The 13,930-nt window shown below is 39.7% G+C and overlaps 1 protein-coding gene across 9 annotated transcripts in view; it reads left to right on the top strand.

Moving 5' to 3' along the window:
- The window catches only part of PTK2 (protein tyrosine kinase 2), a 227,748-nt gene that overhangs the window by 172,248 nt on the left and 41,570 nt on the right, over nt 1–13,930 (top strand). For 6 of the 9 annotated variants that reach the window (XR_008235252.1, XM_052787688.1, XM_052787689.1 and 3 more), the window contains 5 exons: nt 177–197; nt 1,235–1,332; nt 4,919–5,003; nt 11,489–11,589; nt 12,881–12,996. Coding sequence is in view for 8 of the 9 variants with exons in the window: in XM_052787688.1 (XP_052643648.1) it covers nt 177–197; nt 1,235–1,332; nt 4,919–5,003; nt 11,489–11,589; nt 12,881–12,996 (421 nt within the window). In the remaining variant the exon portion in view is untranslated. The remainder of the gene's footprint in view (nt 1–176; nt 198–1,234; nt 1,333–4,918; nt 5,004–11,488; nt 11,590–12,880; nt 12,997–13,930) is intronic. The other 3 variants (XM_052787685.1, XM_052787682.1, XM_052787686.1) reach the window with 1 other exon arrangement.

Raw genomic sequence — 13,930 nt, 5'->3', positions numbered from 1 at the left:
CTGAGTCAGTAAAGATCACAAGAACAGACCTGTGACTTCTGCTAATGTAAACTTAAAATTGCATCAGTGTATTTCTTCATTTTTTTAAAAAAATGTTAAAAAATGTTTGTCCTTGTCTTGATTTTAAGAAGCTATATCTAAGTAAGCATTTGATTTTTCTCTTAATTGCACTGCAGAAAGCTATGGAATAGATGAAGGTAACAGGAGACCCTTTACCCATCCCTGTATGCTTGCAATTTGGAATGATGTGGAATTTTTAAGTTTACTATTCACTTTCATTTAATAAACATTATTTATTTATAGTTAAACCAGTTAGCTTTGGGATTTTAAAGAGGAAAATGCAGTACTTAAAGAAATGAAAAAGGCATTTATCACTTTGTTATCCAGCTCTAGATCACGTTATTTCTGTAGTGTTAATGAAATCAAGTCCTAAGCTGGTTGGTTGTATTTTTTTTTTCTCTGAACAAAAGTAGAGGTGAAAACATATACTGCACATGCTTTTCTGCTATTCCTGAAATACTTTTCCATGTCTGCTAGAAAGTAAATTGCAAATGAAGTAATTCAGTTGCAATTGATTAAATGTTTTGCTGAAGTACTGAGCCATTTTTATCAGTAATATTCTCAGTCTGTTAAACCACAAAGTTAACAAAATTGCATAAGTCCACAAAACATATCAATTTTACTTCAATTACACACTGATAGAGGTGTAGTGCATTCAAAAATTTGCTCTTTCATTTTATCTTTATTTGCCATGCTCTTGTTTCTGTATTTTCTCTTGCAGTTACCTCTTTAAAAATTCTCTGGGCTCATTTGATGGTTCCAAGATCTAAAATACCACATAGTGGAGTTCTCTTAAACATCTAAAGGGATGTGTGCTAAGGCTGTATTTAATATCATCGGTATTGCCCAAGGCTATTTGTGTTCTTTGTCTTTTACTAGCTATAATTAAGAAGGATTCAATTATGTCTATTGCGCTGAAATAAATAATGCATAGTAGTTAATTTAGCAAATCAGATTTCACAATTCCTTCTTTATTGCTTTGGTTCAAACATCTGTTTAAGAGGTTTCCACTGTGTGTATACAGCATTTGTGTAGGTTGGTGTGCAGCAAATGTTAATCTTAGTTACTCATATGTGAGGTATTCGAGTGACTTACTTTGAGTTTTGTATCTTGTGGATTATTTCTTTGCCCTTCATCAGAAATTTAATATTTTAAGTGCATTATATTCTTATAGCCAGAGATTATGAAATTCAGAGGGAGAGAATTGAACTGGGGCGCTGCATTGGTGAAGGACAGTTTGGAGATGTACACCAAGGAGTTTACATGAGTCCGGTAAGCCTCACTTCTGAAATAAAAATAAACAAACAATAAACCCTTTCTAGTTAAAAAATAAAATAAAAAATAAATTTATTCCTAAGGTGCCTTGGTCTGGGTCTTCCAGAACAAATAAAAATTGACTTTTTGATTTATTTTTCAGAATAATCAGCATGTAGAGAATATTTCCTGTGTTTCAGATAAGTACAAAACTAGCTCAAGAGTAGTTTCTCTGCTCCTATATCGCTATTTTTTATAGATCGGGAAAGGAATCAAAAGAGCCAAGTAAATTATTCAGGACTGTATCAAAGCCACTGGCTGAATTGGAATTAGAAGTCATTGCTTTTAACCCCAACCATACACTCTCTTCTTCATTTTGAGCGTGTCTAAGCATGGTAAGCACACATCCCTTTGGCCATACTCCCCTGTTGAGCATTCAGTGCTTTAGAACCTTTTCCAAAGTCTAAAACCATATTTATGAGTGTTCAGCCTGACTTGGGTTTAGGTTTGGTATTCAGTGCACAAGCTGCCACCTGGGTCAGGATAAGCTGATCTAACTTCTCTGCTGAAATACAGAGAAGAAATTCTAGTCTGTTATGCTGGAAGGGCAGTAGCCTACAATAGAGGGACAATAATGTTAAACAAATGTGTCTGTTTCTCCAGTGACCATCTCACTATATCTTTCACAAAGAAGCTTTTATGTTAATAAAGTTACTACTTTTTCCTGAAAGAAAAGATACAAAATACTTGGACAGTGATCCAGCAAAACCCCAATGCACAAGAGTCACCTCAGTGAAACCAGTGAGGTTGGCAGGACTTGTGTAATTTAGGCTATGCTTATGTGTTTTTCTAGACTGCAGCCACAAAGATTATGATAACAATTTAAATGGACAAAAAATTAAGTTGGTGGAAAAAGGCAAGAGAAAGGTGGAAAATTATTTCATTTCAACCAACCTCAAGTGTAAAATGAAGATTTATTTCTCATTTGAAGAAACTGTCTGGATATTCAATAGATAATGTAATAATTCATGTGGACAAAAATCTAATTCTAACTTTCAGAAACAGTATTTCCCAGAAACAGCTGGTTAGCATCCTGGGCTCAGTGGGTTAAATAAATAAATCTTTAATGCAATATTTAAGTAAAGAAATAAGGATAAATGTTATCTATGTCAGACAAGTTTGAAGTCCGTTCTGATATCTTCATTTAGAAAGGCAGATCAGATATACTTTGCATTAAGGGAGATTCTTATTTTTCATTTAATCATGTCCAAGTTAACAGGAGTACTTGAGGAGTAATGTTTCACTGAACTTGGGGCACAGTGGATGAATCTAGTGCTCTGTAAAACCAGTTAAAGACCCCTTTTGTTAGGGACTACTGTTTTGAAAATGCTGTTTCTCTCCGTTCTTTTTCTTCAGTTGGAAAACAGATTTTATTCAGTCATCCTGTGTCTAGTATGAGTTTTTTAAATGGCAACCTGCTGATTACTTTTATTAATAAAATTTTAACTACATTTAAGACACTTGAATATGTGAAGGGAAAACAGCAAGGTATTATCATTAAATTTTAATGTACTAGTCACAGAGTGTAACTTACACTTTTGGAAGAAATCTTACAATAGATAAAAGGTTAGTTACAATAACATGATAATGTTTCCATCCTTACATATATTTAGCTCGCATGCAAAAATATAGGGGAGATTTCTGGCGTCTTGTTCCGCTAACTCAAATTTGAATCTGAAAAATCTCATTTATCCCTGGTCATTGCACTTGGAAAGTTCTTATTCTAGGGACTGTGCAGCATCCACCTCTTCTCAAATGCTGCTTACTACTAGGTATTCCTGAAATACCACAACCAGTCTGTATTTATAGGATACTGAATGGAAAATGTATGTATACATAGAGGATTCTATTGCTCAGAGGTAAGCAATTCAAGTAAGACTGTCTTTAAAGGCTGATTTACTGTGGGTTTAATCCAAGAGTGTCATTTAAAATAGTGTTTGCTGCTCAGTACACAAACTGTTGCCCATCTGATACATCCTCACTGTTTTATCTCCTTATAAGAAAACAAAAGATCAGCAAACCCCTGATATCAGGCCTTTTCCTATATTCATGTTGCAAACTGTCTGGAGTCTTTGCTGGTTGCAGACACTGAAACTCTTTCTTTTGATGCTGAAGTTGGTTATGAGAGGTTTCAAAAACTTGATCTGTAACACCAGGAGAGGGCTTGGTCTGGCAGGCCTCCAGAGGTCTCATGCAGTGTTGATTATTGGATCCTGATTTCAGAAGGGAATAAAATCGTCTTAATTTACCCCCAGTTTTTCAGTCAGTTTATGGTCATGCTTATGTATGAGAAAAGGTTTTAATCAATATTTTCCTGCAAAGTCAACTTGAAGAGCTATGTTGTGAGTAACTTAGAAAATAGACATTTAAGCACAATATAAATATTACTCTAATTCTGATAATGTTTGTCTGTAAAAATAGATTTAAAATAGAGCAAGCATGAGCAGATATACAACATAACTGTGAATCTTCAGCTCTCACGGGCCTTAAAAACTAGGTGAGGACATGCATCAACCCTGTAGCCTTTTGGGGAACAGGTTCTTTTGTAATATTCTTATTAAACAATGAACAATTCCCAATTTCCCAGTTGGAAGAAAGGCATACTAGTCCTTGAGCCCGCCTATATCTAATGTAGAAGCTTAATTTTAAAACATTTCATCTGCTTTCAACCCATTAAGAACTTGTATGAGTGATATCTTCTAAGGTGTAAAAATACTATTTTCTAAGTTAAGTCATGGTGTTTTGAATACTAGTGAAGCTCGAATACCTAAAGCTTCTTTTCAGGAGAAAAAAGCTTGCAGCTTCTCTGGGCTGTCTGTAACTTATGGAAAGGGTATTTGAAAAACACACCAAAGCAAGAGAAGATGAAAGATGCTGCCTGAGCGAAGAGGCCTCCTTTGGGCTGTCTCAGTGCTTCTCATTTTTCAGTATTCAGAGGATAAGCAATCAGATGTTAAAATCTGTTTCTGATTTTGGATGCGTGTTCTGTTTAACTCGGTTTTAAGCCCTTGATGTAACTGATTGTGAAGCCAATATGTAAAATCTTTGTTTCACTTTCCTTTGTAGTTTGAGTTCAAAATTATAGCCAGTCTTTGCTCTGCAAGAGCTACAAAAAGCCCTTTATGTGGCTTTCCAGGTTGCTTGCTAGCATAAGCCAAGTGTGTTTTTTAGGTGTATATGTACTTGTTTCCTCTGCAATTGTGAAATCTTCTCAAGAGTTTACCATCCTCAATAACGCAAAAAGTTTACAGTAGTATTCAGTTAAACTTAGTATCTTTTGTCATAATTTTGTACGATTTAACGTAGTTTAAAACAGATGAAATATTTCCTAGGTGTATTACATGTAAATGTTGTACACTAGGTGTCTTGATTATAATTAATATTTTAACACTGAAGCTTTCAAAATGTAATTTTTTAACTAAAGATATTTTAGTTAATAGTAATTTTCTTTAAAGCAGTTTTGCTAGAATTTTAAAGGACTTAACTTTTGGTGGACTGTATTTGGTGAGCTGTATTTCAGTTATTTCTCAATAATGTCTTTCAGGAAAATCCAGCTATGGCTGTTGCAATCAAAACATGTAAAAACTGCACCTCAGACAGTGTTAGAGAAAAATTCTTACAAGAAGCCTGTGAGTATTAAAGTATTTCTTTTGGGGTAGCTTCTGTAACTGGTCCTTGCAAAGACTGCAGCCATCTGTGCCAGATACTTGTGATACTAATGTAAGTCTTTTATTTATATAACATGACCTTTTCCTCTCCTGCAGTATGTGCCAGGAAGACTGCTTTACATCTTTGCATTGCCCATGTGTATGATTATATGTGGGTTCTTTGGTTTTCTAAATTGAACAGTGATGTTTGACTCCTGTAAGGCTTCAGAACCAGTTTTGGAATATTAGGGATCTGATCGTCTATTTTCTTCTTTCTCCTTAATGAATTGAAAAAAAAAAATAGCACTTTTTCCAGTGTATTACTTTAGAAGGTCAGGTGGTTGTCTTTGTTAACAAAGTTGCTAAAAATGTTATGCCTAAGCGAGATATGTTTTGACAATTCAGAATTAAAAATTATGATAGGATAAACCAATTTTCTAAATAATTGCCCACAAATTTTGTATTCCCCAAATGGGACATTTCATACATGGAGGAAGGCTTTTTGTTGAGATGAATACTAACAGAAAACTTCTACAAGAATGTTGTAGTTACTGATTTCTCTACAGTTTGGTTTTGTAAGCAAATTAAGATATGAGACTTAGGCCTTAATTTTTGCCTATTATCCTCTGCTATTGTACATCTATAAATCTCGTAAAGGTATTGTATTATATCAATAAATTATTTGGTTATGGCCAGATGTTACAGTATACTTCTATTCACTATTCCTTTGTTGAAGGATTTTTTTCTAATTGTTCAGAAAAATCTTTGTTCATAGCTAATGGCTTCTTATTTTTGGATGTCAGATTTTTCTTAAATTACTATAATTTTTTCCATTACATTTCTAGTTGTTGCAAAAGTAAATACCATTGCTTATAGTAATAACTTAGCAGTCAAAGGTAGGCTGCTGTCTCTTAACAATGTAGAAGATAATTGCTCATTGAATGCTCCTTATTATGCTTTGAGCTTGACAGATTAGGAAATGCCAACATAGTAGACTGATAATAGTGCTTTTCAATTTTGATTTAATAGTTTTGCTATTTCTTCTTTCCTTTTTTTATTCTAATTCCCATCTGTTACCTTCCTTTTGTTTGCGTTCAGATTGCAAACTCTCAGAAGATACTGCCTCCTAGTTTTTAAGACCACTCTTCAAAAGGCCCAAATCCAATATCTGGAGAGGCAGAGTTGGTTATTTCAGTGAATTAAGAAATTTATTTCCTAATATTTTAATAGTAGGAACATTAAAATATTCTTGGGTTTTAGTTTTTTGCTTGTGGTGGAGTTTTCAATGCTGAAAAGATGTAGTGTTGATTCTTGCGAGGAGGAGCACTTCAGAATAAAAAGTAGATGAAAGAAAATGTTACGAGCAGCACCTGTCTCTTCATTCCTGTCTGCTTTTGCGTAGCAGTTTATTACTGTTAATGCATTTGTGTATGCTAAAATACAAACCACCTGGTTTGGGGAGATTTTTAATGATCTTCCACTGGCTTTTTGGTAAATTGCTCTTTTCTGCAAGTAGTTCATTCCTCTTACCTCTAGAAGCTGGACGGCAAAATAATGTAATAACTCTGTTACCTTTCTGAATTTGGGAGTTTGTCAGCTAACATTGATTGAACTAATCTCTGAGAAGTACTTTCCAGCAGTAGTTTATGTTTACAACTGGTCAGACCATATGATATAAAACTATTTGTGTTAATTGCCTTTCCATTCCTTTGGTAATTAAAACTGTACTCCTGCTTCATTTTTGCATCAATGAAGCTACATTTCCATGTTCTAAACATTGTAAATTGCATTGAGTTATATTAGCACAAGAGACCCCTAAAGATAATAATTGTGGTTTGTTTGGAATATACATTTTATTTACCAAGATTTTAATACTTAAAAGGGGGCTTATAAGAAAGACAGAGAGAGACTTTTTATCAAAGCCTGTAGTGACAGGACAAGGGACAATGGTTTTAAATGGAAAGAGGATAGATCTATAGAATCATATAATCATTTAGGTTGGAAAAGACCCCTAAGATCATCAAGTCCAACCATAGAATCATAGAATCATTTAGGTTGGAAAAGACCTGCAAGATCATCGAGTCCAACCATCATCCATGCCCACTAAACCGTGTTATGGAGTACCCCGTCTACGCACTTTTTCAATACCCCCAGGGATGGTGACTCAACCACTTCCCTGGGCAGCCTATTCCAATGTCTCACAACCCCCTCAGTAAAGAAATTTTTCCTAATATCTAACCTAAACCTCCCCTGCCACAACTTGAGGCCATTTCCTCTCGTCCTATCTCCAGCCACCTGACAGAAGAGACCAGCACCCACCTCACTACAGCCCCCCTTCAGGTAGTTATAGAGAGCAATAAGGTCTCCCCTCAGCCTCCTTTTTTCCAGACTAAACAGCCCCAGCTCCTTCAGCTGCTCCTCATAAGACTTGTGCTCCAGGCCCTTCACCAGCTTCGTTGCCCTTCTCTGGACACGCTCCAGCACCTCAATGTCTTTCCTGTACTGAGGGGCCCAAAACTGAACACAGGACTCGAGGTGCAGCCTCACCAGTGCCGAGTACAGGGGAACAATCACCTCCCTGCTCCTGCTGGCCACACTATTTCTGATACAAGCCAGGATGCCGTTGGGCTTCTCAGCCACCTGGGCACACTGCTGGCTCATATTCAGCTGGCTGTCGTCCAGCACCCCCAGGTCTTTCTCTGCCGGGCAGCTTTCCAGCCACTCTTCCCCAAGCCTGTAGCGTTGCATGGGGTTGTTGTGACCGAAGTGCAGGACCCGGCACTTGGCCTTGTTGAACCTCATACAATTGGCCTCAGCCCATCGATCCAGCCTGTCCAGATCTCTCTGTAGAGCCTCCCTACCCTCAAGCAGATTGACCCTGCCTCCCAACTTGGTGTCATCCGCAAACTTACTGAGGGTGCACTCAATCCCCTCATCCAAATCATTGATAAAGATATTAAACAGAACAGGGCCCAACACCGAGCCCTGGGGAACACCACTTGTGACCCACCACCAACTGGATTTCACCCCATTCACCACTACCCTCTGGGCTTGGCCATGCAGCCAGTTTTTCACCCAGTGAAGAGTACACTTGTCCAAGCCACGAGACGCCAGCTTCTCAAGGAGTATGCCATGAGAGACAGCGTCAGAGACCTTGCTGAAGTCAAGGTAGATAACATCCACAGCCTTTCCCTCCTCCACTAGGCAGGTCACCTGGTCATAGAAGGAGATCAGGTTGGTCAAGCAGGACCTGCCTTTTGTAAATCCATGGTGACTGGGCCTGATCCCCTGCTTGTCTTGGACTTGCCATGTGAGTTCTCTCAAGACAAACCGTTCCATAATCTTCCCCCGTACTGAGGTCAGGCTGACAGGTCTGTAGTTCCCTGGATCCTCCCTCCAACCCTTCTTGTAAATGGGAGTCACATTGGCAAGCCTCCAGTCCTCTGGGACCTCCCCCATTGACCAGAATCGCCGATAGATGATGGAGAGTGGCTTGGCAAGGACCTCAGCCAGTTCCCTAAGTACTCTCGGATGGATCCCATCTGGTCCCATAGACTGGTGAGTGTCCAGATGGCGTAGTAGGTCACTAACTATTTCCTCCTGGATTATGGGGGGTATATTCTGCTCTTCATCCTCACCTTTCAGCTCAGGGGCAGACTACCATAAACCTCACTGCCAAGTCCACCACTAAACCATGTCCCTAAGCGCCACATCTACACAACTTTTAAATACCTCCAGGGATGGTCACTCAGCCACTTCCCTGGGAAGCCTGTTCCAGTGCTTGATAACCCTTTCAGTGAAGAAATTTTTCCTAATATCCAATGTGAACCTCTCCTGGCGAAACTTGAGTCCATTTCCTCTCATCCTATCACTTGTTACTTGGGAGAAGAGACTGACACCCACCTTGCTGCAACCTCCTTTCAGGTAGTTGTAGAAAGCGATAAGGTCTCCCCTCAGCCTCCTTTTCTCCAGACTAAACCACCCCAGTTCCTCAGCCACTCCTCATAAGACTTGTTCTCTAGACCCTTCACCAGTACTATTTAACATCTTTGTCAACGACATGAACAATGGGAGTGAGTGCACCCTCAGCAAGTTTGCAGATTAAACAGAGCTGAGTGGTATGGTTGATACTCTAGAGGGAAGGGATGCCATCCAGAGGGACCTGAGGAGTGGGCCCATGCAAACCTCATGAAGTTCAGCAAGGCCAAGTGCAAGGTCCTGCGCATGGGTTGGGGCAATTCCAAATGTGGGTACAGGCTGGGCAATGAGTGGATTGAGAGCAGCCCTGCGGAGAAGGACATGGTGGTATTGGTGGATTAAAAACTGAGTATGAGCCAGCAATGTGTACTAGCAGCACAGAAAGCCAATCTCATCCTGGTCTGCATCCAAAGCAGCATGGCCAGCAGGTTGAGGGAGGTGATTCTCCCCCTCTACTTCGCTCTGGTGAGACCCCACCTGGAGTACAGCGTCCAGTTGTGGGGACCCCAGCATAAGAAAGACATAGACCTGCTCGAGCAGGTCCAGAGGAGGGCCACAAAGATGGTCAGGGGGCTGGAGCACCTCCTGTATGAGGACAGGCTGAGAGAGTTGGGGTTGTTTAGCCTAGAGAAGAAAAGGCTCTGGGGAGATCTTATTGCAGCCTTTCAATACTTAAAGGGGGCTTATGAGAAAGAAGGAGAGATTCGTTATTGGGGAGTGTACTGATAGGACAAGGGGTAAAGGTTTTAAATTGAAAGAGGATAGATTTAGATTAGATGTTGTCGTGGTTTCAGCCCAACCGGTAACAAAGCACCATGCAGCCACTTGCCCACTCCCCCCTGCCCCCGGCCACAGTGGGATGAGGAAAAAATACAAAGAAAGGAAAATATGAAGAAAGGCTCGTGAGTCGAGACAATGACTGGGAGGGATCACTCCCCACTTATGGTCACGGGCAAAAGACAGGCTCAAGTTGGGGAAGAAACAAAATCAATTTAATTTACTACAAATCAAATCAAAACAAGGATCTTGGGAAGTAAAACCAAACCTTAGAACACCTTCCCCCCACCCCTCCCTCCTTCCCGCCTCACCCCACTCTTGGTTCTCTCTACGGGGAATGGGGGTTGGGGTCAGCTCACCACACGTTGTCTCTGCCGCTCCTTCCTCCTCAGGGGGAGGACTCCTCACTCGTCCCCTGCTCCACCGTGGGGTCCCTCCCACGGGAGACAGTCCTTCACAAACTGCTCCAACATGAGTCCTTCCCGCGGGCTGCAGTTCCTCACAAACTTCCCTGGTGTGGGTCCTTTCCATGGGCTGATCTTCAATCACAGCCTGCTCCAGCACAGGCTTCCCCAGGGAGCGGTGGCCATCTTGGGGGGCATCCATCCCCCTGCTCCGGCGTGGGCTCCTCTCTCCCCGGGCTGCAGGTGGGCATCTGCTCCCCCGCTCCCCTCCATGGGCTGGGGGGGGACAGCCTGCCGTCTCCCCACGGGCTGCAGGGGCATCCCCTCCTCCCTTCCTTCCTCACTGACCTCGGAATCTGCAGAGGGGTTCCTCTCACATCCCAATCCCCTCACTCACTGCAGGTTCCCCTTCTTAAATCCGTTCTCCCAGAGGCGCTACCGTCACTGATGGGCTCAGGCTCAGCCTCGGCCAGCGGCGGGTCTGACTTGGAGCCGGGGAAGCTTCTAGCAGCTTCTCACAGGAGCCACCCCTGCGGCATCCTCCCCCGCTACCAAAAAAACCACACCACACAAACCCATAACAGATGTATAGGAAAAAATTCTTCACTGTGAGGGTAATGAGACACTGGAACAGTTTGTCCAGAGAATTTGTGGATGCCCCATCCTTGGAGGTGTTCAAGGCCAGGTTGGATGGGGCTTTGAGCGACCTGGTCTAGTGGAAGGTGTCCCTGCCCATGGCAGGAGGGTTGGAGCTAGGTGATCTTTAAGGTCCCTTCCAACCCAAAGCATTCTATGATTCTATGATTTGTATGTCTTATTGCATAAAATATACTGTGACTGTACTGCTGAGACTGAAAAGTTAATTAAGTCCATGGAAAATAAAATGAGATGTGAACGTAATGATTAAGTGAGATTTTTGTCTGTGTCATAAGCTGACACACATTTTTTCCAGGCATTGAATGATACATACTGTTTTGTCCTTCCTCCTGTTCTAATAGAAAGGCACAGGTTAATGGGTCATACACTGGATTGATAGGTCATTATGTTAACTTAAGTTACGCTCAACCAGGGCAGAAGAGCCAGGGAACCCGACTTGACTTGTACCTTCCACAGTTTACTAAAGCAAGCAGTGTTTCATGCTGCCCGCAGAACATTAAATGACCAGATATTATTGCTTCCAAGCAGTTGTTTCAAGTCCTGCAGAACTGTGATTATATTTTCTGGTCATAGACTAATTGCTTCTTAACTGACTTTTTATTTTAAGAAAAGGTTTTATGTGACACACCAACTTGTTTCTTTTCCTTTTAGTAACAATGCGTCAGTTTGATCATCCTCACATTGTGAAGCTCATTGGAGTTATTACAGAAAACCCAGTTTGGATAATCATGGAGCTCTGTACACTTGGAGAGGTATGAAAAATCCTCATGTGACTCTGGTCTTCTCTCTTTAAGCTCACAGATACCTTTACAAAATACTGAAAAAATCACTTCTCAGTACTAAAGCAAAGGCACTCTCCTCAGACGTGATACCGTACTTGTTTGTAGAATTACGGGCTCAGAAACAGGAGTGGCAGAATTTGATCTAACTTCTCCACTGAGGGAACTGCATCAGCTCATACCAAAGTGATTTAATCATAGTTTTCAGAGAATTCAATTGCTGTTCCAGAGTGAGAGCATGACCTGTGTCAAGATGATGATAATGTGGTATCGTTTAAACAGCATTTGCAAACATACCTTCTAGAAGTGAAATCATGTGGTACATCTCTCATTATTCTTGAGTAACATTGCGTTTTCCCTTGGAACACTGAATTTCTTGTGGGTTTTTTTCTGTACAGTCTCTGCAGCAGAGACTCTAGATAAGATGACTTTCCATATTATTATGTCTTTTGGATGAATGGTTTAAACAAAACTAGATCTCAGTTTTTATAATAGATCTGTTTTCTTTGAGCCATGTGTTTCTGAAAATATGAACTCAAGTGATGTTTCGCACTGCATTGTAAGATAGTCATTGTAATTATCAAACTGCAATACATTGTCCAAGAAAAAAAAAAGGCAGAAAAACCTGTAGTGTAGAAGTCACTTTCTGTCAAAAAATTACAGATTTCCTTTCTAGTGCCCTAATCACTTTTCAAAGCCTTGTTTTAATTTATAAGGAGGCTCTAGTGCCACCTTCTGTTCGGTCCTAACTGCCTTATACTGCGAATATAGCTTATAAAAATTCTGCATTGATATTTGCTACCATGAGCTAAATCCAGTTGTTTTAGCAAATGTAGGTTAAAATTAATGCTTCCAAAACAATACTGTTATAATTGGTGTTTGGATTGGCTACATACCGTTTTGTTCTGAAATTATTTAGGCCAAAAACGTGCACAGTTCTCAAGGGAAGAATGCATAAAAAGTCCAGGAGTGCTTTACTCTGGAACAGCGCAGCATATGCTCTCAATCTTCAAAAGGAACCTGAAAGCAATGAACAAAATTTTTTTTTGTTGTTTGGCTAACCGTTTTCGTGTAGAAAAAATTGCTTGAATTTAACCCAGATTTCTTCATGGGAAGTGATTTTCTTTTCTCCTCTCATCCAGTCTTAAGGGAAGGCGTGCCCATTGATACTTGTGTAAACTTCATAATTTGAGATATGCTTTGTTCAAATTTGTTATTTTTTTGTCCTGACTTCCTTCCGTTTTTTCCTTCTTTGTGCAAAAAGTTGAGATCGTTTTTGCAAGTAAGAAAATACAGCTTGGATCTGGCCTCTCTGATACTCTACGCTTACCAGCTTAGCACAGCACTTGCCTACTTAGAGAGCAAAAGATTTGTACATAGGTAAGATTTTATACATATATATCTATAAATATGTATGTGTATATTTTTATATGTAACTACTTAAAATTTTAGTGGAATACAAGGTGTCATAGATTACCAGATTTTTGACTGGCAGTATTCTGGCTACACTTGCTCAAGTGAAGACGAACGCTTACAACACATAGTTAGATTCCTTGAAGACTTCCTTATGTGTTTCTTTTTCTTGACTTATGATGAATGTGTAGCAGCAATACTTTGAAACTCCTAAAATCCATTTGCTTGTTTTATGTCAGTCTCCGTATTAGTAAGTCAGTTTTTCAGATGCTGCCACCAAAATCACACCCTTTTCAAGAGTGACACCTGCTGGCTCACTCCTAGATTGACTTGGAGATAGTGCTGGATTTTATTCAGAATAGATTTCAGCTGAGTTATTCTTTTGTGGTTACAATATTTTTTAAAGCTGCGAGTCACCTGTAATCTTCTAAATAAAGAAAAGCAAAACAAGGGGCAGCCACCTTCTTAAGTAAAGAACAAAGAAAACAAAATATTTACAAAATACCAGTACTTGCTTAACCAGAAAGTGAACCTAAATTCCCTTCTAGGTGTGTTTTGAATTTTGTTCCCTTGAATTTGAACATGGGCTTTCTAGGGGGAAGAGACTGGCTTTAGCCTCTAATTGTATGCAATTAGAAGTTCACAGCACTCCAATTATCATGTACCATTTGTTTTTGAACTTGAGTATTTTATTTGTGTGTAAATACTTAATGTTTAAATTCTATGTTGTATATATTGTAGATACAAACACATCTATATGTAAGTATTAGGTATGTATATATATGTAGATATGTATATAAAAAAATTGTAAATAACAGGCCCTTATGATTGTTACAGATACTTGAATTTGGCCAAGTAGCTGTTTATTTTAACTCTAGCAATAAAATTTCAAAATATAACT

Source organism: Harpia harpyja, chromosome 5 (genome assembly GCF_026419915.1).
Source record: "Harpia harpyja isolate bHarHar1 chromosome 5, bHarHar1 primary haplotype, whole genome shotgun sequence".
In the NCBI taxonomy this organism is placed as follows: Eukaryota; Metazoa; Chordata; class Aves; order Accipitriformes; family Accipitridae; genus Harpia; species Harpia harpyja.
This window is presented reverse-complemented; position numbering and strand designations above follow the sequence as displayed.